The sequence below is a fragment of the Orcinus orca genome, chromosome 8, assembly GCF_937001465.1.
Source record: "Orcinus orca chromosome 8, mOrcOrc1.1, whole genome shotgun sequence".
Classification (NCBI taxonomy): domain Eukaryota; kingdom Metazoa; phylum Chordata; class Mammalia; order Artiodactyla; family Delphinidae; genus Orcinus; species Orcinus orca.
In genome coordinates this window covers 6,139,742-6,166,245 of record NC_064566.1, presented here as the reverse complement: position 1 = coordinate 6,166,245, position 26,504 = coordinate 6,139,742, and the positions used below count along the sequence as shown (strand labels likewise).

General features: G+C 49.9%; 2 protein-coding genes across 18 annotated transcripts in view; both read left to right on the top strand.

Annotated features, from left to right (window-relative positions):
• DPP3 (dipeptidyl peptidase 3) overlaps positions 1-4,136 on the top strand; it is a 34,289-nt gene extending 30,153 nt beyond the window's left edge. For all 5 annotated transcript variants that reach the window (XM_004277967.3, XM_012536119.3, XM_049713845.1 and 2 more), the window contains 2 exons: positions 995-1,157; positions 3,588-4,136. In XM_004277967.3, the coding sequence (XP_004278015.3) occupies positions 995-1,157; positions 3,588-3,760 (336 nt within the window). In that variant the 3' untranslated portion in view covers positions 3,761-4,136. The remainder of the gene's footprint in view (positions 1-994; positions 1,158-3,587) is intronic.
• A 142-nt stretch (positions 4,137-4,278) lies between these two features.
• BBS1 (Bardet-Biedl syndrome 1) lies at positions 4,279-23,398 on the top strand. Of its 13 annotated transcripts, none has more exons than XM_004277970.2 (17): positions 4,279-4,901; positions 5,246-5,322; positions 5,438-5,472; positions 8,451-8,723; positions 8,839-8,885; positions 9,027-9,065; positions 9,188-9,260; positions 11,221-11,352; positions 12,203-12,309; positions 13,862-13,982; positions 14,157-14,315; positions 15,422-15,491; positions 16,077-16,235; positions 18,732-18,865; positions 19,889-20,023; positions 20,832-20,918; positions 21,169-23,398. In XM_004277970.2, exons 1-17 carry the CDS (start codon positions 4,855-4,857, stop codon positions 21,253-21,255), a joined length of 1,782 nt encoding a protein of 593 aa, XP_004278018.1. In that variant the 5' UTR covers positions 4,279-4,854; the 3' UTR covers positions 21,256-23,398. The 13 variants fall into 13 exon arrangements, 11 of the variants coding, with proteins under 11 accessions (XP_004278018.1, XP_049569810.1, XP_049569807.1 ...); XM_049713853.1 differs by having other exon boundaries at positions 11,164-11,352; positions 18,752-18,865; positions 19,934-20,023; XM_049713850.1 differs by having other exon boundaries at positions 11,164-11,352.
• The last annotated feature ends 3,106 nt before the right edge of the window (positions 23,399-26,504 follow it).

Below are 26,504 nucleotides of genomic sequence, written 5' to 3'. Positions count from 1 at the left end.
ATACATACTATATATTTTGGGTGTGTGAAATGTTTTACTAAAAAAAGAGGGTGGGGACTTCCCTGGCGGTCCAGTGGTTAAGCCTCCGAGCTCCCACCGCAGGGTCAGTACCTGGTTGGGGAACCGAGGTTCCGCATGCCATGCAGCCAAGGAATATTTGTTGAACACTAAGGATAATTGCCTGAACATTTGTCATGGTGAAAATAAAACTTTTTATTTATTTTTATTTATTTATTTTTAATAAATTTATTTATTTATTTTTTGGCTGTGTCGGGTCTTTGTTGCTGCGCACAGGCTTTTCTCTAGTTGCGGTGAGCGGGGGCTACTCTTCGTTGCAGTGCACGGGCTTCTCATTGTCGTGGCTTCTCTTGTTGCGGAGCAGGGGCTCTAGGCACTCGGGCTTCAGTAGTGTGGCACGTGGGCTCAGTACTTGTGGCTCGCGGGCTCTAGAGCACAGGCTCAGTAGTTGTGGTGCACGGGCTTAGTTGCTCCGCGGCATGTGGGATCTTCCCAGGCCAGGGCTCGAACCCGTGTCCCTTGCATTGGCAGGCAGATTCTTAACCACTGCGCCACCAGGGAAGCCCAATATTTATTTATTTATTTGGCTGCACCGGGTCTTAGTTGCGGCACGTGGGATCTAGTTCCCTGACCAGGGATTAAACCCGGGCCCTCTGCATTGGGAGCGCAGAGTCTTAGCCACTGGACCACCAGGGAAGTCCCTAAAAATGTTCAAAAAAAAAAAGAGGGTGATGATAATACCTTCCTTGTCTACAGCTCAAGTGAGACACGCAGAGGAGAACAATTAGCTTCACTTTAGTGTGGGCACTTACTCTGTGCTAGCACGTGATCTGCATTCCTCGCGTATTCAGCACAGGAAAGCTGCGAGAGAGCAGATGTAGTCCAGGGCTGGGCACCATTGGCTGTAGCCCCTGGCAAAGCCCCATGGATGCCGGGAGGGCGCCCATGATAGGCACTAACTGCTGCCTTCCCACAGGTGCTGAAGTCCACAGGGGACGTGGCTGGAGGCCGGGCCCTGTATGAGGGGTATGCGGCGGTCACCGATGCACCCCCCGAGTGCTTCCTCTCCCTCAGGGACACAGTGCTGCTCCGTAAGGAAGCCCGGAAGCTCATCGTTCAGCCCAACACTCGCCTCGAAGGTAATGGGTTCCTGAGCCCTCACTGATGGGGGCCGTGCAGAGCCCTCTGGGAGCACAGAGAAGGCCTGGAACCAACCCGGGCTCAGGAAAGGCTACCTGGGGTGGCCCTCCTCCCCATGCCAACCCTCAGGCCCACACCTTGGCATCTACCACCCCCCACACACACGGGGTCAAGCTGCTTCTCAGACGGCAACAGAAGGTTTGGGGCAGGCCAGCAGAGCAGGGGCTAGTAGAACAGGCAGACCCCGGGCCTGTGAGGAGGCCAGGCATCATACCGGAGAATCAGGCGTGTCGGGGGCCCAGGAGTGAGGTCAGCTCAGGCAGAGAGTTGGCACCCAGCAGGCTGAGTTGAGCCCAGGGGACAACAGGACTTGGCAGAGCCCAGAGAGAGATCAGCACCCCCGTGGTCCTTCTCCCTCCTCAAGCAATGATGCCGTTGCCAGAATCCCTGGCCCTGTCTGCCTTGCGCTTGTACCTCTTGTATTAAAGGCCCTTTTGTATTAAGAGCGTTTGCTCCTCACTGCCATAGTCATGGGCAGTTGTGAGGGTTAAATGAAATAATTACCTCCTCCTGGTGTGGAAAAAGCATTTAAAAGGTTTATTCTAAACTCTACTCTGGGGAATTCCCTGGTGGCCCAGTGGTTAAGACCCGGCGCTTTCACTGCCAGGGCATGGGTTCAATCCCTGGTCAGGGAACTAAGATCCCCGCAAGATGCGTGGTGCGGCCAAAAGAGAAAATTAATAACAATGAAAATACACCTCATTTAAAAAATAAAATAGAGGAGTTTGGCCCCCACCCCTTGGCAACCCTCTTCCCGGCTCCCCACCCTCCAGGCACACCCCCTGAGCTATCACCCAGCTTCCTCTTCTTCAAACGGCTGTCACTCTGCCATTTTCCTGTCTGCTCGGCTGCTCATCTCCATGGCAGCAAGAGCAGCACATCCCTGACACCTGGCACAGGGCCTGGCCCACAGGAGCCTCTCAATGCCTGTCAAATGAGTGAGAGAATGGATCATGCCGGGCACATAGTCAGTGCTCATTACATGGACAATATCGTCATTGCTTTGACTGTCCAGCCCTGGGCAGGCATTGGGGTTGGACTACTCACTTCAAGTAGTTCACAGCCCATTAGGATAAGCCAGATAGAGAAATGATCTTATAAGGGAAGTGTTCATGGGTGCCCAAGAGACACAAACAGTGGTCTGAACACTTAGAGAAGGGAAGATCACCTCTACTTTTGAGGGACTCAGGGAAGGGTCTGGGGAGGAAGTGGGGGTAAAACTTTAAGGCCTGAAGAACAGGTTGAATTTTCAAAGGTAGTGGTGGCGATGTTGATGAAGATGCTGATGATGATTGTAGCTGACTTTTGAGGACTCCCATGTGCCAGAGTCTGGGTAAAAACTTTCCATGGATCAACTCCCAACAACTCAATGAGGAAGTTATTATCCCCATTTTTCAGCTGGAAACTAAGACACAGAAGGGAATGTACTTGCTTAAGGTCACACAGTTAGTGGGTGGCAGGACCAGGATTTGAACTTGGGCCATCTGAACTCAGAGCCTGTGCTCTTAGCTGCGTACATCCCATGATGCCACAGGGCACAACAAGGTGCTGCGAGTGGGTAGAGCAGTGGAGGGATGTTAGAGGGAAGTGCTTCCCAGGAGTATTCAGGAACACCCCATAAGTGAGATGGGTACCCTGGGAACAGCCTCACTTAACAGGTGAGTAATAGGTTCAGGGGTCGTGATGCTCGTGGTAGCTGGCGCCTGGTGAGCATTCCCTCAATGCATTCTTGTATTTAATCACCACAGCTTCTTGAGACAACAAGCACTGTGCTTGCCCACACTTTACAGATGAGGAAACTGAGGCTTAGAGAGGATGAGAAACTTGCCCAGGGTCCAGCAGTAGACAGAGATAAGGCAATTCCTGGAGGCCAAGGACTGTGTCTGTTTTACCTAACATGGCACTGGTGTAAATCTTTATTAAGTGAACGAATGAGTGCGGCAATTCACTGAATACCCCCCCTTTAATATTTCCTATCTCATAGGATTATTTTAAGGATTCAGTTAGATAAAGAAATATTGAGGGGCTGCCCTGGTGGCACAGCGGTTGAGAGTCCGCCTGCCGATGCAGGGGACACGGGTTCGTGCCCCAGTCCGGGAAGATCCCACATGCCGCAGAGCAGCTGTGCCCGTGAGCCATGGCCACTGAGCCTGTGCGTCCGGAGCTTGTGCCCCGCAACGGGAGAGGCCACAGCAGTGAGAGGCCCGCGTACCGCAAAAAAAAAAAAAAAGAAAAGAAATATTGAGCACAATTTTTGGCACATGGTAAGAGCTCAGGAAGAACTAGCTGCTCCTATGCTTATGATTGTGATTCTGCTTCCCTATTAAGACCTTTTCCTGCTGCTGTTTTTTTCTCCATCTCCTCCCCAGGCTCAGAAGTACAGCTTCTTGAGTATGAGGCCTCAGCTGCTGGCCTCATCCGATCCTTCTCTGAGCGCTTCCCAGAGGATGGGCCCGAGTTGGAGAAGATCCTCACCCAGCTGGCCACAGCTGATGCCCGGTTCTGGAAGTGCCCCAGTGAAACCCCATCTGGCCAGGCTTGAGGCAGATTTGCATGGCCCTTCCCCCACTCCACTAAACCAAGGCTGCAAGTGGCCCCCTTTTTGTCCGTGTCTTAGGGGCTAGGGGAGGGGCAGGAGCTCGGACCTTGGTGCTACCTCAGCCGAGGGTGGCGACACTAAGCCCTTCCATTTGACAGCACTTTCCAGCTTACCAAGTGCTTCCCCTGTGTTATCTCATCTGATCTGCACTGCCCTCTGTGGGGTGAGCAAGGCAGGACTCCTTATCCGGCTTCCCAGATGAGGCAATGCAGGTTCTGAGAAAGTGACCTGGCATCCTGCAGGACTCAAAACCTCTCCCAGTCCAGTGCTCTTCATGTATTACTTTTATAACCAGAAAAATAAATATTAGAAACCACCACCATCTTTGCAATTTGTGTGGTTCTTCCTTGCCTTTACCTCACTTCTCATTTGCTCCCAGCAAGGTGCTGGGATCAAGGCCTGCGGAGGGAGAAGGAGGGCTATTTTTAGGCTCCCATCCACAACGGGATTTTGACATCACCTCTAAATGTGGATATACAAAGAGTCAAGAGATGAACATAGCACAATTTTTGCCGTCCTCCTTCGTGGCTTTTCTTCTATTTTAAAATATTCCAGGAACCTAAAACCTGGAAAGCCTCAACTTCAGCCACAATCCTAGGATTTAATCTCTTACCCTTTGTGTTTTTTCTCTGAGCCTGGACCTCTAGAGTAAGGAGGGAGAAAAGGAGTGGCCTCTTTTCCACCCGGTTAACCATGAGGATGAAGAGGGGAGGAGTTAGTTTTGCTGTTCATAAACACTACAGGGGCTCGTTTCCAGGGCTCAAAGCCAGAGGGCCCTGCTGCTGACTCTGAGCTGCAGGGCCCAAAAGCTCCTACTGGAAGGATCAAGGATAAATGATATGAGCTGGAATGAGGGATTGCATCTCAGTAGCTAGAAACGCGGCACAAGCCAGAGCATCCTGCTCGCTGGCCTCTGCGTCCCGGGCCGGAAAGCTGAGCGCCCGGAACCTTTATACGCGAGCTTTCCAGAACCCGGGCTCTATTAGGCGCTGCGCGGCGGCTTGCCGGAGCTGGTTGCCAGGGTGACGCCTGAGAAGATGGCTGCTGCGTCTTCGTCGGATTCCGACAGCGGCAGAGCTGAGAGGTGAAGGCTGGGGTCCTTGAGGCCTCTTTTCCTACCTATGTAAAGAGGGTGCCCTGGTCCCCGGGATCTGGGCTCCTGCGGTTCTCAGTAGCGCTGGCGGTCCTTGAAGGGCTCTTAGAGATCAAGTGGGGAAACTGAGGCCCAAGGAGTGAATGGGGGCGTGTGGGTGACTCGAGGTCACTGTGCGCCGGTGGTGGAGCCTGGACTTGGACCCAGATGTTCTATACTCCTAGTTCAAAGCTGCCTACACACCTCATTCTCAGAAACCAGCTCCGGCAAGTTTTCTTCCCCTTCCTTGGGATTCATCTTCCGCGCCCCCCGCAACTCTTTCCCTCTTCTCCCAGCAGTGAAGCCAGTTCGAAATGGCTGGATGCACACTACGACCCCATGGCCAACATCCACACCTTTTCCGCCTGCCTGCGTGAGTCTCTGGGACCAGGAACCCCGGTTCTTGGGGGACGGAGGAGTCGGATGGTTCTGTAGGGAAGCCTCTAGAATTCTGAGACCCTGGCTTATGGCTGTTTTATGTTTTCCAGAGCTGGCAGATTTGCATGGTGACGGGGAGTACAAGGTAAGCATATCACCCCAGAGGTGAGACTTCCCGATGGCTCCAAAGAAGCTCAGCATAATCTGGAATTAACGTGTACTTTGAAAAAGCACATTTAGGGTTAAATTTTATTTTTAATGTGGAAAGTGAAGAGAACCTGTTCATTTCACAGTACAGACTGCGGAAAGTAAAGCAGAGCAAAATGCTGCCGGAAATTATACTAAGATAAAGCATCTTAATTTTGTTAACTTGAAGTAATTCTTTACTGGAAGGGCACATCCCTTGGTTGGGGGTGGGGCGTTACTCTGGAGGGAAAGTAGAAGGGAGGAGAGTGAGAGTTTTATGTTTATCAAAAGGACGGGAGAGGCCACAACAGTGAGAGGCCCGCGTACAGCAAAAAAAAAAAAAAAAAAAAAGGGCATAGGGACTTCCCTGGTGGTCCAGTGGTTAAGACTCCATGCTCCCAATGCAGGGGGCCCGGGTGTGATCCCTGGTCAGGGAACTAGATCCCACATGCCTCAACTAAAGATCCCACATGCTCCAACTAAAGATCCCACATGCCACAACTAAGACCCCAGTGCAGCCAAATAAATAATTTTTTTTTTTTTTTAAGAAAAGGGTATAGCTTTTAAGATTAGCCATGAGCTAATCATTGTTGAAGCTGGATGATGGGTATTTGGGGGTTCATTATATGAGTCTCTCTACTTTTGTATATGACTGAAAATTTTCCATAATAAAAAGGTTAAATTTTAAATTTAATTTAAAATATAAAAGTAAGTAAATAAAATATAAATAAAGAAATAAAAAATTGGGGGACTTCCCTGGCAGTCCAGTGGTTAAGAGTCCACACTTCCAATGCAAGGCACGTGGGTTCAACCCCTGGTCGGGGAACTAAGATCCCACATGCCGCACGGGGTAGTCAAGAAAATATTAAAAAAAGAAGAAAAATAGGGCTTCCCTGGTGGCGCAGTGGTTGAGAGTCCGCCTGCCGTTGCAGGGGACACAGGTTCATGCCCTGGTCCGGGAAGATCCCACATGCCACGGAGCAGCTGGGCTTGTGAGCCGTGGCTGCTGAGCCTGCGCGTCTGGAGCCTATGCTCCACAACGGAAGAGGCCACAACAGTGAGAGGCCCATGTACCGCAAAAAAAAAAAAAAAAGAAGAAGAAAAATAGATAAAAAATTTTGAAGGCACAGGTTTTTAAAAGTTTGAGATATATATTGGGCTAAATAAAGGAAGTTAACATGTCTGGAGTAGACTCTCTTTGAGGCAGTTTCACATACATAGATATTATTTATTAGTGGGAAAATAGATTCTGAGAGGCTGAGTTTACCGAGTTTGTAAAAGGTGGCAGACCTGGGTCTGTCAGCTCAGCCCTCAGCAAGGGCAGTGAACCCACAATGGGTGTGTTATGTGGGCAGCTTGAAGGGAGTCATACCCTACATGGACTGTGCAGTCGGATTTGGTGACTTTGGCCCCCAAATTCCTATCCATAAATCATTCAACAATTCGGCAAGCATACAGTGAACCCCTTCTGTGTGTCAGGTGTTGTGCACACACTAAACTTAGAAATGAGCCAGTCCATAGTCAGAAGGAGATATAGACAATGCCCTTAATTCATCCATGATGTTGACTGAACACCTAGTGTATGCTTGGCGCTGGGCTGACAGCAGTGAAGGGTGGAGAAATCACAGACCCAATAACTAATGTGAAATGGTAATGCTTTTGTGTAATAACTTTTTCAATGGCTAGTTTGCTTACTGTCGATTCCAAGCATCTAACCCAGTGCCTGGCACAAATTAGATAATTGATAAATATTTTTGGGGTAGATGAGTGGATGCTAAAATAGAATATATGGAAATTATTACGGGAGCACCAATGAAAGAACAGTGACTCTATCAGGAGGCACTAGAGGGCAGTAACATGAACTGGTGCTGAAGGATGAATGAAGTGTCCCAAGAAGGCATGGAAGAGAGGAGGGCATTCCAGGCAGAGGGAACAGCACAAGCAGAGGCAGAGAGGCTTGGAAGTTCACAGCATATTTGGAAAGAGCAAATTTGAAATTAGAAAGTTGAGGCCAATATGAAATAATAGTTAAGACCACCGGCTTTGGATCCAGACAGACCTAGGTTCAGGTCCTAGCTCTACCACTGACTAGCCGGGTGACTTTTACCTAACATCTCTAAGCCACAGCTTCCTCATTTGTGAAATGAGGCTAATAATCGTACCTACCTCACAGGTTGTTGCTAGGATTAAATGAAAGGATGCATGAAGTTACTGGTGTGGCTCCTAGCACACTACATGCGCAGAATCCGGGCATTCTGTGGCCGCCCGCATTCTGGCTGGAGCATAGCATGGATAGGGAGGTGTTAGAAAACAAGTTGGGAACCAGATCAGAGGGGCCTTGAAGGCATCACTCAGGAGAATGGGTTTGCATGACAGCTATGGTGGCTTGGAGGGTGGAAAAGACAGGCTGAGGAGCTTGGTTCTCCTCTCTGGGTCCGTAGAGCACATCCTGCTCTGCGTGACTGGTTCTGCATCTTTAGCTCTGTTCCCGTTTGGAAGCCAGGCCTCAGAGCCCAGATATGAGTTTCAGGCCCCCCACTGACCTCAGCAACTGTTCCAGTGTCTAGAACAGTGCCTGGCGTGGAGCAGGCCCTGAAGAAATGTTTACTGAACAAGCAATGAAAACATGAGCTGCCACCTATTCCTCGCTAGGTTCTCTAGTTGATTACCTCATTTGATTTTCACTACAAGTGTCGTATGGTAGGTATTCCCCTTTTGCACGTGGGAAAACTGTGGCTCAGGAAGTTGCATCAGTTTTCCCAAGGTCACACAGCTTACAAGCCTTCTTGCAAAGCCTTTGCCCTTCCCCCACCCACCCATGGTGCATTGTGAGTGTATACGAATGTGCACCAGCAAAAAGCTAAGCCCAAGAAGAGGGGCAGTAGCGGGGGTGGTCTTTAGACCCTGAGCCAGGAATCAGCCCGCCTCTCTCTACAGCTGGTGGTGGGGGACCTTGGCCCAGGTGGGCAGCAGCCCCGCCTGAAGGTGCTTAAAGGGCCCACAGTGCTGAGCGAAAGCCCGCTACCTGCCCTGCCAGCTGCTGCTGCCACCTTCCTCATGGAGCAACACGAACCCCGGACACCAGCGCTGGCACTCGCGTCAGGCCCTTGTGTGTATGTGTATAAGAATCTCAGGCCCTACTTCAAGTTCAGCCTGCCCCAGTTGCCTCCAAACCCCCTGGAACAGGACCTTTGGAACCAGGCCAAAGAGGTGAGTGATGTGCAGGATGAGAACAAGAAGGCGAAGGTAGCAGCCTTGGGGTTGTCCTCGTTCCCTGCCTGGCTCTGGTGCTCACAGGCTGTACCTTCTTCCCATGCTGGCACAGGACCGGATTGACCCCCTGACCCTGAAGGAGATGCTGGAGGGCATCCGGTGAGATCCCACTTCTCCCTTCGTATGCCTCCTACCCCTGCCTCATTCCCCCACCCCTACACCTTCATCCCAGAGCCCGCAGTCTGAACCCCAGGCCCTGTTCCTTAACTAAACCTGCCATGATGGTCCCTCTCCTTACAGGGAGAAGGCAGAGGTGCCTTTGTCTGTACAGTCACTCAGGTAAGGGCCCTCTGGAGGGCCAGGGCTCCAGAAGCTCCCAGCGGGGAGGGAGCGGCCCTGGAGTGGCCTGGGGAGGGCAGCCAGGCCCAAGGCATGCAGGTGTCAGTGCTCTGTGTGTCCAGGTTTCTGCAGCTGGAGCTGAGTGAAATGGAGGCATTTGTGAACCAGCACAAGTCCAAGTCCATCAGGCGGCAGGTACTGCCCCTCTCTTCTTATTTCCCTAGAAAAAATATGGACAGTTTTTTAAAGAGACCATGTAACGTTCGTGGTAAATTCTACAGCCAAATGCGACTAGTTTTACTTTGCAGTTACCCTTCCACATATATAGTCACAAAGCTGCAGGGCTTCTACTTTCCAGTTAACAGTAACAGCTTTTTTTTTTTAATAAATGTATTTATTTTCATTTAAAAATTTTTTTGCTGCATTGGGTTTTTGTTGCTGCACGTGGGCTTTCTCTAGTTGCGGTGAGCGGGGGCTACTCTTCGTTGCGGTGCGCAGGCTTCTCATTGCGGTAGCTTCTCTTGTTGCGGAGCACGGGCTCTAGGCGCGCGGGCTCAGTAGTTGTGGCACACGGGCTCAGTGGTTGTGGCGCACGGGCTTAGTTGTTCCACGGCATGTGGGATCTTCCCAGACCAGGGCTTGAACCTATGTCCCCTGCACTGGCAGGCGGATTCCTAACCACTGCGCCACGAGGGAAGCCCCACAGTGACAGCTTTGAATTGATATACAGTTATGTAGCTTTATATAACTTTTATCATCTTGGGGGTAAAGGTAATATATTTTCATTAGAGAAAACTTTGAAAATAAAGAGAAATATAAAGGAGAAATATAAGTGACTACACTCACTACTCAGAGGTACTCTTACCAGTTTGGTACATTTCCTTTATAAATATGCTTTTATATCCTGCTTCCCTTGAGTACATAACATATATCTTGAGCATTAGTCTTGAAGAACTCCATTTTTAATCAAGTGACCCCTTGATTATTTCATTGATTGTTCATTATTTCATTCATAGTTTATGTAACTATTCACATGCAGGTCATTGGAGAAGAAATGTCTCCTTTTTATGCACTTCATATTTTTCTTAGTTATGCTTTTAATGGCTTTATTGATGATCCTATTCGTTGATGAACTCCAGTGGTTCCTGACCTAGGGGTTCCTGACCCTAGCCCAGGGATGGGCTCCCATAGCTGTCCCTGCATTTCAGAAAGCCGCAGGGGAACCGGCTACTTCCTGTAGAGGCCACGTGAGCCGAACACACTGACCAACACGTACCTCAGCCTTTGGCTAGCCTTAGACAATTCTGTGAGAAACATTGTTCTCTCCTGCCGAGCAGCAGCTGAGGTCCACAGGTGTCACTATCATTGAGTACTTTTAAAATCAGGAAGTAAATGAAGTAAGTATTGCTTAAAAGATGCAGTTTTGGGGAGGCCATCGTTCCAAGTATGTGCATGGCTACATGATTGGGAGCCACTAACGTCCATGTTTCTATAACTTTTCTCCTTCCACTAGGCATTGAGGATCATTCCTTTTTTTTTAATCTTAAAGGTAGTCACACAATGAACAGCTTTATCCAAAGAAACATTTTAGTCCCGCTAAGTTACTTCCATAGGAGAAATTCTTAAAAAAGGGATCATCCCCTTCTCTTTTGTTTTCTCTCCAATCACAATTAGAAAAAGAACATATTCCCACTGTAGAAACTGTAGGAAAGCACAATGGAGAAATTAAACATCACCTATGATCTCATTGTCCAGAGATAACCAGTGTTTGTATTTAAGGGTTTAGCTTTCCAGCATGTTTTTTTATTCATATATTTTTTTTAAACTGGGATAATACTAACATAACTTTTTACCTGTGTTTTCTCTTAATACGTTAGAAGCATCCTCCCTGTCACTGAGTCTTCTTGTAAAATGTGATTTTTGTAAATGACTGCATGGGTTTTTTATCATACAGATAGTTTATAATTGACTTAGACAATCCTCTTTTGTTAGAAAGTTAGGTTTGTTGCAGTAAACACCTTTGTACATAAATCTTCTGTCACATCTCTGATACTCTTCCTCCTCCTTTGCCCTCTTTCTTCCTGGGGCGTCCTGGGAGTCTCTGGGGGGATGGTGTGAGGGGAGCTACTGGGTGACCCCTGGAGTCCCTCTGCAGACAGTCATCACCACCATGACCACCTTAAAGAAGAACCTGGCTGACGAGGATGCTGTGTCCTGCCTGGTGCTGGGCACTGAGAACAAGGAGCTCCTGGTGCTGGACCCAGAAGCCTTCACTGTTTTGGCCAAGGTCAGTGTGGGGCCTGGCCGTGGGCACACCCGTGGCCCAGGCTCCATTCCCTCCCCTGTTCCCCAATATCTCCTGCCCCCCAGTTAGTTCTTGGTAATATGTGTTCACTGTGGAAAATTATAAAATGTAGATAAGCGTAAAGAAAGAGATATAGGGACTTGCCTGGCGGTCCAGTGGTTAAGACTCTGCGCTTCCACTGCAGGGGGCACGGGTTCAAGCCCTGGTCGGGGAACTAAGATCCTGCATGCCATGTGATGGGGGCACAAAAAAAAAAAAAAAAGAAGAAGAAGAAAAGAAAAAGATATATCCCCAAATCCCACCACCCACAGATAAGTCTTTGGCATAAGTCTTTCCAGACATTTTCATATTTAGACACAGATATATAACTTTACGTAATTTTTTTTTTTTTTTACAAATATGGCCTCTTGGCATAGGATCATGTAAGCTACTGTTTTCATGTAGCAGAAGCTTATCAATATCTTTCCATATCTATATAAAACCACAGCAGCCTTTGCAAAGGCCACACAACATCGATTATATAGATGTACCCTGTCACCTATTGTACATTTGTTTGCAGTTTTTTGCTATTATTAACACCACCTCAGTGGGCTTCCTTGCCCAAACATCTTTGCGTGCTTATCTAAATGCTTCCTTACGATGCATTCCTAGAAGTGGCCGAGTTTAGTCAAAGGGCTACATGTTGCCGAGTTTCCTTCCAGAAAAATTGTACAAGTTTAAACTGTGACCAGCAGGGTGTGAGTGAGGAGATTGGGACTTGGAGGAATTACTTCAGGTCAGGGAAGGGCTGGGGCTCCAGGGAAATCGGGATGTTTGAGTCTGTTCTTTGCAGATGAGCCTACCCAGCGTCCCCGTCTTCCTGGAGGTTTCTGGCCAGTTCGATGTGGAGTTCCGTCTTGCTGCTGCCTGCCGCAACGGGAACATCTATATGCTGAGAAGGTAGCCACATCCGTGGTCTCTGGGGCTAGAGGAACATCTCAGAAACCTGGTGGTCTTGAGGGCTTGTAAGATGAGCAGGGGGCTTTGGGGCTGGAATGTGGGAATGGAAAGAGCTGAGAACTTCATATAGGAGGCAGAGCCCTTGAGCACAGGGGACATGTGGAGGCTCGTCCGATGGGGCCTGGCAAAGTGAGAGACTGGGCCGGGTGGCCGTAACACGAGTGATGCAATCAGATATTAGAAGAAATGAAAATAGTCTCTCATACTTGTTCTGTTGCTTTTATAGGTATGTGAAATTTCCTTATGCGTTAGTTTGATATTTCTCAACAGTCATTTTTTTTAATTCAAGAAATGTTTTCGAGCACCTACTATGTATGAAGCATTGTATAAGGTATTGGGGATATATTGCTGAACAAAACATTAACAAAGTCCCTGCCCTTGTGGGAAGATAGATATTAAAGTCAACAAACCAAGGTAATATTGCAAACTGGATGCATGCTATGGAGGAAAAATATAGGCTCAACGGGAAAAAACAATGGGGTCAGGGTGATCAGCGAATGTCTGTCTGGGGAGATGACTTGAAGGTTAAGAAGGAGCCAGTTGTTCAGAAAGTGAAGCAAGGGCTTCCCTCGTGGCGCAGTGGTTGAGAGTCCACCTGCTGATGCAGGGGACACGGGTTCGTGCCCCAGTCCGGGAAGATCCCACGTGCCGCGGAGCGGCTGGGCCCATGAGCCATGGCCGCTGAGCCTGTGCGTCCGGAGCCTGTGCTCCGCAAAAGTGAAGCAAGAGTGTTACAGGCAGAGGAAATTTAAGCGAACTCTAGGTGGGAAAGACATTATCTTGTGCCACTCAAGCTCGGTGGCAAGACATGACCTAGAGACCAGGGTCGGCTCATGCAGGACCTGGTGGGACATGGTAAAGATTTTGGATTTTATCCGAAGTGCAGTAGAAAACTATTATGGGGTTTTACTCAGAAGAATGACATGACCCGTTTACATTTTTTAAAGATTACCGTGCTGGGTGGAGGGTAGATTGGAAGGAGTCCCGGAGACCAGTGGGGAAGCTCTCAGAGGAGTCATCAGGTGGGAGATGACTCTGGCTCAGACTTAAGCAAGGTGGGCTAGAGCCTGTGATGGACAGACAGGAATTATCCCTACTTTCTGGATAAGAGAAATTAAGACTCAGAGGCCAGGAAACTGAGAACAGTGCATTTACACAGAATAAACTCCTCATGCTTTTCTGATGAATTACTAAACTGCGTCAGTCCGTTACTTTGTCTAACCTGCAGTGCGCTCACTGTAAACTGGTAAGTGCCAGGTTATCACACAAATTACCGTGGTAAAGTTGAGAGGAAGACTAGGAGGGAAGACACACTTCCTGTTATCCAAGGTCGTGCAGCTACTAAGTCACAGAGGTGGAACTAACAGCGCAGTCATCTGCTGTGGGCCAAGGTTCCTGCCAGGGTAGTCTGTGGGGCTTGGAAAGAGGAGGGTCAGCCGGGGAAGGAGAGAGGCTTCCTCTGGGGCTGGGAGAGTGTGTCTTTATTCCACAGAGACTCCAAGCGCCCCAAGTACTGCATCGAGCTGAGTGCCCAGCCTGTGGGGCTTGTCCGGGTTCACAAGGTCCTGGTGGTGGGCAGCAACCAAGACAGCCTGCATGGCTTCACCCACAAGGTGTGGCCTCTGGGCAAGCACCAGCCCCAGCCCCGCCACCCGTGCCTCCTTAGTCCCCCTCAGCAGGCGAGCCCTTCCGGCCTTCCCTTCCCAGCAACTCCAGCCACCCCTTCTTTCCACTCTTAAGCCCTGAGCCCCCTGCAGACATTTAGCCGTCCCCTGCCCCCCACGCAGGGTAAGAGGCTGTGGACAGTGCAGATGCCCGCAGCCATCCTGACCATGAACCTCCTGGAGCAGCGCTCCCGGGGCCTGCAGGCCGTCATGGCCGGACTGGCCAACGGAGAGGTCCGCATCTACCGCGACAAGGCCCTGCTCAGCATCGTCCGCACGCCGGTGAGCTGCTGCCTCCTCCTTGCCCCGCTCCCGCCTGTGGGGCCCCTTCACTGCCTCTCCTGACCCCACTCCACCTGCCACCCTTAACTTCTGATGCATTTTGAAAACATTCGTTGAGCATCCCATATGCACAACTCACTGTATTAGAAGGATAAATCAGTGACTGAATCCTTACTGTCGGGGAACTTACAGTCTGAAGTGATAGCCAGCTAGAGACACAGCCGATTCAAATACAAGGCAGACTAAAGCAGAGCAAAGCACTGAAAAAGCACAGAGGCAGCCCAGTGACTGGGGGCGGGGGGGTGAAGGATAAATGGGGACGGGACTCAGCGGCCATTTCACAGGGCAAACCACAATTCAGCTGGGCCTCGAAGCAGTCTGCTTCGATAAATGGAGTGGATAAATGGAGATAGAATATTCCAGACTGGAAATAACATGAACAAAGGCTGAGAGGCATGAGTGTTCTTTAAAGGAGTCCAGGTAGTTTGATGAATCTGGACCAGACTTTTTCAAATAAAATCAATTTAATAGGCCAGCAACAGAACCAGAAAAAAGAAGTTCAGAATATATCACATGTGAAACTTTGTGTACCTGTATGTATAAAGTGTCATATGTCACAATGTAAAATTGGAAAGCAGCTGGTTTGGACCACAGGCTGCTGGGAGGGCAGGCAGTGTGGTGTGTGGGTTGGGGAAAGGGCAGGGAGAGAACTGATAGAAAAGGCAGGTTGGCGTCAGATGCGGAAGGCCTTGAATGTCCTGACAAGGAGGGCAAAAGCCACTGGAGGTTTTTCAGCAGGGAATAGGTGTGGTCACATTTGTATTTTTGAAAGGCAGCAGAGGCAGCAGTGTGAAAGACACTGGGGAGGAAGACTAGGCTGGGAGACCTCTTAGAAAGCTGACCCCAAAGCCAGTGATGTTCGGTCTGGAACTGTGGCCATGGCAGTGAGGAGGGGGCTGGGATTAGAGGCAGCGTGGCTCCAGGCCTCACCTCACATCTCACCTCTTACATCATATCTGGGGTCTCCAAGCCTTATCCCCCTCCCCCCAGACTTGCTCTCCTCACTGAGTCATTTTCCCAGCTAAACTCTGACATCGCCACCGTAGGATGCAGTGACCAGCCTTTGCTTTGGCCGCTACGGGCGGGAAGATCACACCCTCATCATGACTACACGAGGTGAGGCGAGTCAGGCCTGGCAGGGGTTTTAAAGTTGGGAGTCAGTGAGATAGGCCAGATCCTGGGAAAGAAGAGGAGGCGGATGTGGAACATTGGTGGGCCTAGGTTTGGAAAGCAGGGCTTGCAGACACATCCTGTCTGGGCTGGGCCTTCACTGGGGACAGCTCACCAGCAGTCTGATGTCACTACCTGGGGGCCAGGCCCTGGCTGTGTCTCCAGTTCACCCCAGTATCCGCCACAATGCGGAACTGGAACATCGCAGTGGTCAATAAATAACTACTAGGGAATTCCCTGGCGGTCCAGTGGTTAGGGCTCTGCACTTCCACTACAGGGGGCCCGGGTTCGATCCCTGGTCAGGGAAGTAAGATCCCGCAAGCAGAGTGGCGCAGCCAAAAATAAGTAAATCAGCTGCTAAATGAATGTATGAATTAATGGTAGGACACACTTCATTCCTTCCAGAAACTCAGAGTCTCAGCAGGAAGACTGAAATGGGTCGATATGAGACAGATTGTTTGGGAAGAAAGAATGGGAATGTAGGGTAGAAATGGGGAGGACAAATCTGCTTCTGCCTGTCCTCCTCCCTAGGCGGTGGCCTGATTATCAAGATCCTGAAGCGCACAGCAGTGTTTGTGGAGGGGGGAGGTGAAGCAGGTCCCCCACCAGCCCAGGCCATGAAACTCAACATGCCCCGAAAGACCCGGCTTTACGTGGATCAGACACTGCGAGAGCGGGAAGCCGGCACCGGTGAGATTCAGGCTGGCTCCTTCCTCTTCCTCCTCCCTTGCGCCAAAGCAGCAGGAACTGGGTGAATGCCGCCTGGGTGCCCTGAGCAGTGGGAGGAGACCTGGGTGAACCGGGTGGGTCTCATGCCTCTGGAAGCCCAGAGACAGCCTAGGAGGTACACCCTGCCAACAAAGAGCTACAGCTCAAGGGGGAAGGTGCTGTGGGTGAGGGCGAGAGCCCTTAGAATTCAAGGAGGGAGCAGCCACTTTTAGATGGAGGAATTCTCATGAGAGAAGTAGAATCTGATCGAGGTTCTTCCTTATCCTATTTGATTTTCCTCCTCTTTTTGTTCATTTATTCATTCATTCACTTAATACCTATGATTATGCCAGGCCTTGTGCCGGGTGCCTAGAATTAGGCCAGTCCCTACCTAAAGAGCTCAGTAGACCTTGCTAACTTCATGTTGCATGACAGGTGTAGAATAAGTCTCTGCAGAGGGCTGTTGAGACACACAAGGGAGTGTGTTTGCCTGGGAGCCTGGGAAAGGCTTCAGAGAGAGATGATACTGGATTTGACCCCAAAAGATGATTATAAGCCTACCAGCCAGAGAGGGAGAGGGGAGGGCGATTTAGGAAGAGGCTTGGGAAAAGGCGCAGGGCCCTACCTGGATCTAAGCAGCATCTGTCATGTAGCTGCGGGTGCAGTGCAGGAAGGCTCAGTGGCCAGCGGGGAGGCTGGGAAGGCAGGTCAGCTGGCTCCGAAAGGGTCTGGAATGCAAAGTTAAGATGTTTTGGTTTATTCCGTGTAGTGGAGAGATGGGAAAGATGTTAAGCAGAAAAATACAGTAACTCAACCCCCTCTGTCTTTGAAAGGAATCTGGCTTACAGTTTAAAGGATAAATTACAAGATAAAGAAAATAGCTAGCAGGCTGTTGTAGCCTAGAGAACCCAAGAGAAGCAATTGATATATTAGAGAAATAATTAAGAAGTTCTCTAAGGTATAATGAAAATAGCAAGAATCAATAGCTTTTGTATATACCAACAGTATCCAGTTAGAAAAGAGAAAGTGTCCATTCACAATAGCAAAGAAATCCTTAGACGTAAACTTAACAAGAAAACATACAAAGTCTAATAAAGAAAATTATAAAACTGCTTTAAAGAACAGGAAAGACCACCTGAATATTTAAATGATGAGACTTACCAAGTCTCAGGGTCGTAAGACCTAAAGTTGTAAAGCTGTTGATTAGTTAACAGCTTCTGAAATTAATCTAGAAACATAGCAAAGTTACAGTTAAAATCCCTATGGGTTTTATTTTGAGGACTTGACCAGTTGATTCTAAGAGTAAATCTAAGAAGTTTGGGGAAAATAAGAATGAGGAGACTCAGCTTATCAGGTAGCAGAATGAACTATGAAGCTGTAGGAATTAGCAGCTGTGGCATCAGTATGAGAATTGATACAGCTCAGTGGCACGTTTAGGAAGTTCAGAAACAGACCCTTGTACGCGTGGAAAGTCAGTATATGATAGATGTGTCATTTCAAATTAGTGGGGGAAGGAGAGACTGTCCAAGAAACATAATTAGGACAACTTGTTTCTAGAAAAAAAGTTAGAACTCTACCTCATACCAAACACAAAAGTTAATTCTGGGTAAATTAAAAATAAACTGTGAAAGTATTAGAGGAAAAAGGAAAGATGAAAGGATGGGGTAACATAAAGATGAAAGCTTCTGAATGGCAGAAGGCTCCTCGCAGGCACAAGGAACAAGGACAGACTGGCTGACCAAGGTGCTCAGTCTGGAAAGTAGGGACAGTGGGATGGAGGGGAGGGAGCGGGCTCTGGAGAGGCCCTGAGGAAGAGCCATCCGACCTTGGCAAATGATTAGCTGTGAGGGGTGAACCTGGGTGACTTGATGGATGGGGATGCAGTGACGGAGTTAGGGAAATGAGGTTGGTTTCCGCAGCGTTGAGCTCCAGGGGTTGATGGGACGTCCAGGGGTTGATGCCCATCAGGCAGTTAGAAGCAGCAGGCAGGCCGGGCACCGAGCTGCCCAAGATGAGTGCACAGTACCAGGTGCAGATGCGGGCCGGACCCTGATGCACCCCTGCCCTCAGGAGCTCGTGGTTGTTCCTCTTTGGGGTGGTCACAGCTGGGGCAGGACATGGATGGGGCAGCGAGGAAGACAGAGGATGAGAAGAAGACCAAGGACAAAACTCGAGGGAACCCCAGCCCTTACTAGAAGGAGCCAGCAAAGGAGGCTGCGGTTGTGTGGGCAGCCAGGTGGTGCGAGAACCAGGAAGCAGCAGCAGGGAGTGGTCCGCAGCGTCCAGTGTCACCAGAGGCTGGCTGTGGGACCTCAGTCCTCCTGTTGCCCACGTTCCCAGCCTCTGCCCACTGTGCCTTCCTCTCGCACTCTCCCCACGGCCGCCTGAGCAGCACCCTCTCCCCCGGCCCTGCCCCCTCCTCCCGCCTCACGTCCAGCATGCTCACGTCCAGCATCGGCCCTTTGTGTGCCTCCTCAGCCATGCACCGGACCTTCCAGGCAGACCTCTACCTGCTGCGCCTCCGGGCCGCCCGTGCCTATGCGCAGGCCCTCGAGTCCAGCCTGAGCCCCGTGTCTGCGACGGCGCGGGAGCCGCTCAAGCTGCACGCTGTGGTGAGCACCCACGTGGCGGGGGGCATCAGGCCACCTCGGGGCCAGGAGGGCAGAGGTCAGGGCTGTGCGGGCACCCCTCGGCCCAGGAGCGGATCCCAAGGCAACTAGGCCCCGTGCCCCTTCTCACCTTCCCACAGGCCCAGGGCCCAAGGCTCACGTCCTCCCCTGTGAGAGCGCTCTCACCTCTTTCCTGTGCCGCCTCTTCCCCTTGGCTGGCCGCAGAGTGGGGCACGCTCTCCAGCCCCCTTATTCCATGCGGTGCCTCAGACGAGCCCCCAGACTTGGGGCAGGGCACACAGGTAGTCACCTTGGGCTGTTTCTTCCCAGGAGCCTTGAGGGACTCTTACAGCTGTGGTACAGGGAAGAAACCTGTTCATTTCGGTAACTGCCGGCAGCCCAAGGAGTTGGGACTGCCCAGTACTGGGAAGGGGCCATCCTGAGACTTACACTGGCACAAGGAGGATAAGGGCCCCTTGTACTCAGACACAAGTGACCTCAAGGTCGTCAGGGCTCCAGCCGGCTCTGAATGGGTCCCTGAGGTGTGCTGTCTGATCCAATTGGGCTTCTGATATCTCTTTCCTTAAAGAAAGTGGATAGATACAGAGAGGAAGCGGCTGCAGAGCAGTCGAGGATAAGAGGGAGGAAAGTGAAATCCTTGCAGCCACCAGAAGATGAGAGGAGGAGGTTGGGCCAGGCCCTGCGAAGAGCGGGGTGGGGCAGGGCACGGACACAGGTGGGAGCCAGGGCCGGCTTCCCCAGGCCAACTGTGCCTCCGACCAACTTGCTGAGTGGCCTCGGTCGAGCCCCTTCGCTCTGGGATTTTGCTCATCCCTTGCACACGGAGCCAAGCTTCTGAGCTCCATGCCTTTTGAGGGGCGGATGGACAGTGCATTAGAGTGGTTCGAGGAAAGTGACTTGAGGGCGCTGATGGGGGAGCGGGCGGGCAGGGCCGGGGTAGGCCGTATTCGGCCCCCAAGGCCACTAGGTCCTACGGTCTTTCTCCCCACCCCACCCTCTGCACAGGTTCAGGGCCTGGGCCCCACCTTTAAGCTCACCCTTCACCTGCAGAACACCTCAACAGCCCGACCCATCCTGGGGCTGCTGGTCTGCTTCCTGTACAACGAGGGGCTCTATGCTCTGCCCCGGGCCTTCTTCAAGGTACTGGACCCACCTTACTGAGACCTGGAGTGAGAAAGGGTGGGCGGGGCCGGATTAGATGTCCGCAGGTCAGAGGTGAGGGAGCTGGCAAGTGGCTACAGCCACAGACCAGACTAGGGTGCAGCAGGGGCCCTGGGGAGAGCCCCCGAGACCTGCCTCAGCTGCCTTTCTCCCAGCCTGTGAGAGGTCTCAGGGAGGCACACCGAAGGTTCTGAGAGAACAGTGAGAGTCAAGGCCTCACCGGTGCTGCTCGCAGAAGCCTGTTGGTGCTCTGGGGTCCCAGAGCCCGCCCTGTTTTCTAGCCACTCCTGCAGCAGGGATGGGAGCCCCACGGAGACTCTTCCAGAGTGAAGAGCCTTGTTTCCCCCCAGGTCCAGGTTTGACCCTAAGTTGGAAGGACCAGAAACTGAGAAAGACTTTGAGATGTGAAAGGAATAGCCCTGGACTTGGTTGGAGGTTTAGGTTTAGGGACTCCTCTGGTGGCCCAGTGGGTAAGACTCCACGTTTCCCCTACAGGGGGCACGGGTTCGATCCCTGGTCGGGGAACTAAGATCCCGCCTGCTGTGCGGTGTGGCCAAAAGAAAAAAAAAAAAGGTTTAGCTTTAATTAGGGACATGCATGCAGCCCTGCGGCATTCACTCCCCCCACTGAGCCCACATCCTCCTCAAACTGGCTTGTCATCCCTGCCCACCCTGCCAGGGCACACTGAAGTTCAGCTGGGACAACAGGTATGAGAGTGCTTTGGAATCTACCAAACACTGTCTAGGCGTGAGGGCTGACTTCTTTACCTCTTTGTCCCCAAACTTAGGTCCCCTTGCTGGTGCCAGGGCTCAACTACCCCCTGGAGACCTTTGTGGAGAGTCTTAGTGACAAGGGCATCTCAGACATTATCAAGGTAGGTTGCCGGTTGGTACTAGTTGGGGAGGTCAGTGTGAGTGAGTGCGGACAAGGCCCCCGGGTGGCTGCCAGGATGGGGTGGGTGTCAGGATGGGGTGGGTGTCTGCCCAGTAGAGGCCTCCCAGCCTCCCCCTCCCCTTTGACAGAGCCCTGCACTAGGGCCAGTGCAGACCAGACCGTGCTTGGCCTTTGCAGGAGCAGGGGTAAAGGGGGAATGCCCCCTACTACCTGGGGCACCTTCTCCATAGGTGCTGGTGCTCCGAGAAGGCCAGAGCGCACCCCTGCTCAGCGCCCATATCAACATGCCTGTGAGTGAGGGGCTGGCAGCTGCCTGACGCCTGAGCCTGTGTTAAAGCCCCTGTGGAATCAGGACCAGGGAGTTCCAGCCCCTCCCACTGAGCCGGGCAGAGTCCACGGCCCCAGGCCCACTCCAGTGCAGCAGTGTGCTGGGCAACAGCCTCCCTCTCCTCTCCTAGTGCCCCTTTCTCGCCACCCTGACCACTGGGTGACCTGTAGCAGCAGGTCAGTGAGTCCCCAGGAGGTTGGGCTCCAACCTCCTCAGGGAAACCCAGGCATTGGCCCTTTGGGCTCTCTCTTCTCCCCACTTTTCCCCAGAAGCCACTCCCAGGTCTGAAGGCAGAGTTCTGAAGTGCTCAAGGTGAGATGAGGGCATAGGCCCAGCCTCCTCGTCTGCCGCTTCCCTTAGGCATGTCACTCTGCTGCTGCTGCAGAATTGGCTGGGGCCTTGCCTGAGACAATCAGAGGCTCTTCTTGGGTGAGACTGAGCCCCCTGTTGCTCCCTGGGGTTCCAGAGGCTTGGCTCCTCCCAGCTCAGCTTGCAGGCAAAACACATGCTCTGATCTCCCCTCGTGAGCTCAGCAGGGGGCCCCAGGAATAGCTGCCTTCCCACCGGAAGTCTTGGGCTCAGCCAAGGTCTCAGGCCTGTGATGCTCCGTGAAGATCACCAAGGGAGAAGCTGCTGCGGGGGGCAGAGAGCACCGTGCAGGAGCTAGTGGCCCCAGCCCCCACCAGGCTTCTGAAGACCACACAGCTGCTGCTCCTGACTTGGATGCTCGTGCCCAGAAAGCATCCCAGGAGAGGAAGGCTCAGAGAGACAGAGCAGAGGTGGGGCCGCGGCACACAGGAGGGGCGTCTCTGGGGTCCTGGGGAGGGGCTTTGGGAGGCAGAAGCCTAGAACTGCCAGTCAAGATGCTCTTCTGTGCCCCGGAGCCCAGATCGGTCAGGTGAGTGGCAGGTTCACTGGGCAGTGGCCACAGTGTGAGATTCACTGGAAAGGCATGGACCATAGGTGTTGAGTCAGGTTGAAGACTGAATGAAGGTACATGTTTAGACCTTAAGCATCAGAGACCCACAGTCTGGGCCCTTGGTGCTTCCTGGAGCCCCCTGGCTAGTCTGCCTGGCCCGCCTCACAGCCTTCTTTTGAGTTAGCGCTACCAGGGCCGCCCTGAGCCATTTGTGAGCCAGGAACCCTACTGCCTGAGGAAGGACCTATATCTTCTGTCTGACCAGGTACAGGCTAGCATGTGGCAGACAGCTCAGGCTTGTGGGAAGTACCCAAATCCCTGTGTGTTTCAGTTTCCCCAAGCATAAAATGAGGCAGTTTGACCAGATTCAGCTCTAACATCCTAAAGTTGGCAGCCCCTCTAGAGGAAACAAGGAGTCAACTCCAGAAAGTAAGTGCAGGAGAGGAGTAAGTGCAGAGCTTTTGCTCTTGAGACCAAGGGCCCCAAGCTGATTGATTCTGCCGGGCAACAGCCTCTGTGCCGGAGACAGTGAGGGACGGCCCACAGTCACCCCCTGTCCTCCCCAGGGAATGCATTCTGGGGCCAGGTTAAGAGAAGCAAGGGGACTGGACCAGAGAAACAGCCCCATCCCCCTCCTCTCTGCAGAGTCCAGCCACTCGCAAACAAACCAATTGGATCAGGGTGGTCTAGACTTTCTAGATCGAGCTGACTGAGGCACAGTTGGAATAAGCAGGACGTTTCGTCTGGAAATGGAAAGACAGGTAGAGCGAGTGTCGCTGTCAGAGAGATTTCAGCTTAACCTGAAGAGTCTTCTGAGACAGCTTATCAGAGACGGAAGGGCCTGCCCTAGCAGGTATTGGGCCCCTTGTCACTGGAGCTGTGGCACTGAGGCTGGGCCAGATGACCTCACAATCCCTTTCACCCCAGTGAAGTGATGAACTGTGTGAACAAAGAAGTCTGATCTGGGTTCAAGTCATAGTTATTCATGATGATGAAAGCAGAGAAACTATTCCTAAGCCCAACGTAACGTGAATTTATATGATATAATACAATGTACCTATTATTAAAAAATATGTGAATTGTACTGGTCTGGACAGTGTAAATAAAGCAATACAAAGCAAGAAACTGTGCATGATACCCCATGCCCTCACCAGTTAGAGCTCCAAGAAACTGTACATTAAGGATGAGGAGAGTGGTGCTTTTTTTTTTTTTTAAGTATCTAAAAACATGTACCTACTTAGTACTATGGAATTAGGCAGTTTATAACAAGAAAACAGCCTCTCAGGAATTTCCTGGTCTAGCAGTTAGGACTCGCGCTTTCACTGCAGCGGCCCGTGTTCAATTCCTGGTCAGGGAACTAAGATCCTGCAAGCCTCTCCCCATTCCCCAGTACTGCCCCCATGCTACAGTTCTCTTAGCTATTCTTTAAATATGTTTATGCTTAGACATTATTTCTTGGCTCCCTATCTTAATAGATGAGGCTTATAGCTCTCTTGTGGGAGCACCCTGCCCTCTCCTTTTCTCCCCAGTTTTTAGGTAAATTCATACTCACTGTTTGGATTACTGTGTGAAAGTTATCTACTTATTACAGAGCCAAGAATTGGGCTATAATTAAATTACCTTTTTCGTGTACTTATTTTTCATGGAGTTAATAATTGCCCTGTTTTTTTCATTTGCTTAGTTTTCTATATTATACCGATTGCTAATTCTTCCTCCTCCCAGTCCGACGGTTCCTCTTTTTTCTGTACACTTCTGTTCATCCCCCGCCTAAGTGAATGCTGTTGGCTCTCTAGAACTGCAGCGAGCACTTCTCCTGGGAGTTCTGTTTGCCATGTTCTGGGCTAGATTCCCTAATTCCTGGACCCCCATGTCTTTTTTCATAATTCTTCCATTTTTGGTCAGGGAACTAAGATCCCACATGCTTCATGGCATGGCCAAATAATAATTTGAAAAAAACACTTGGGCTTCCCTGGTGGCATAATGGTTAGGAATCTGCCTGCCGATGCAGGGGACACGGGTTCAAGCCCTGATCCGGGAAGATCCCACATGCTGCAGAGCAACTAAGCCCATGTGTCACAACTACTGAGCCTGCACTCTAGAACCCGCGAGCCACAACTACCAAAGCCCGCACACCTAGAGCCCGTGCTCCGCAACAAAAGAAGCCACCGCAATGAGAAGCCCGCACTTTGCAATGAAGAGTAGCCCCCACTCGCCACAGCTAGAGAAAGCCCGTGGGCAGCAACAAAGACCCAACGCAGCCATAAATAAATAAATGAATAAATAAATAAGCAAATAAATAAATAAATTATTTAAAAAAAAACTTAAAATGTAAGCAAGAGTATATAAAATGAGCAGGCAAACTTGAAAAAGAACCAAACAGAAGCTCTAGAAATGAAAAATAAAACATTTGACACATAAAACTCGATGAGTTGGTACAACCACTAAAAACAAACAAAAACCAAAAAACTTCAATAGATTGGTTTAGCAGTTGATGAAAGACTTAATTGGAAGATAGATTTGTGGAAATTATTCAGAATGCCAGAAACAGAGAAAATAGGAGCTATTAATAGACAAGGAGGGGGACTTCCCTGGTGGTCCAGTGGCTAAGACTCTGTGCTAGAACTGATGAAAGATATCAATTCATAGAATCAAGAAACCTAAGGAATCCCATTTAGGTAAATACAAGAAAACCACACTTGGACACATCACAGTAAAATGCAGAATACCAAAGACAAAAAAATCTTAAAAGCAGTTGGAGACAGAAAGTATCTTCAAAGGAACAGTAACAACAAAACAATGAAATAGATGACAGCTGACTTACAGCAACAATAGACACCAGAAGACAGAATAAAATTTTCAGTATATTGACAGGAAATAACTATTAGCCTAGAATTCTACACCCAGCAAAAAAATAACTTAAAAGGGTAAAACACTAGCCAAGATAGGACAACAGCACAAAATAAAGGAGTAGAAATATATCTAAGAACGTTAATTACAATAGATAAAAATGACTAAATACTGGGACTTCCCTGGCTGGCAGTTCAATGGTTAAGACTGTGCTTCCACTGCAAGGGGCACAGGTTTGATCCCTGGTCAGGGAACTAAGATCCCACATGCTGTGTGGCATGGCCAAAAAGAATGGACTGTACTTCAGTTATTAGAAGACAAAGATTTAAACAATCCGTCTACAGGCCATTCTTAAGAGGCAGAGAATGAAAGTAAAAGAATCAAAACTCAACATACTTGGAATAGAAGGGAACTTTCTCAGCCTAATAAAAGTCATCTATTAAATAAAAAAACACAGCAAACATATTTTATGGTGAAATATTGAAATCATTCCCTCTATTGTGAGAAACAAGTCAAGGGTAGCCACCCTTTCTTCCACCCAGACAGAGGCAAGAAAAATAAGAGATAGTTCCCCGGTGGTCTAGTGGTTAGGATTCTGGGCTTTCACTGCCACGGCCTGGGTTCAATCCCTAGTCAGGGAACTGAGATCCTGTAAGCCGCGTGGCACAGCCAAAAAAAAAAAAAAATTAAAAATAAGAGATATAAAAATTAAAAAGGAAGAACAAAACTATCTTTTCATAGATATGATTATAAATACAGAAAACCCAGAAGAATTTTCAAGGAAATAAGTTTTAGATTTGCTGGATATAAAATTATTTTCATAAACTATGAATGATAGCATCACGATATCAAATACATAAGAATAAATCTAACCCAAAAAGGCATGATCTTTATGAGAAAACATACATAACTTTATTGAAAACATTACATGGAGAGATACACCATGTTGACGAACTGGAAAATTCAATTTCATGTGGATGTTGATTTTCCCCAAACTGGTCTATAGATTCAGTTGGGTTCCAGTCACAATTTCAAGGGTGGGGGGGTTATTGGTGGAACTTGACAAGCTGATTCTAAAATTTATATGGAAGAGCAAGGGCCAAGTAGATCTTAGGAGATCATACACAGGGGTAGATAAAATGATCAGTGGGACAAGAGAGAAAAATAAATTGTGGTATATTCAATGGATCACTATACAGCAAGGAAAAGGAGTGCTCTACAGCCACACACGTTAATTTGGATAAATCTTAGAAATATTGAAGGAAAAAGTGAATCACAGAAGAATAAACATGGCGTGGCTCCGTTTATATAAAATTCAAAAACATGCAAAACCAGTACAAACATAGCTAATAAAATCACAGGGCAAAGCAAGGGGATGATGAAGACAGCACAGTGTTTCCTCTACCAGGGAGGGGCACAGCAGGGACCTCAAAGGAAATAGTATCCATTTCTTAAATGGGGGTGGGGAGGGT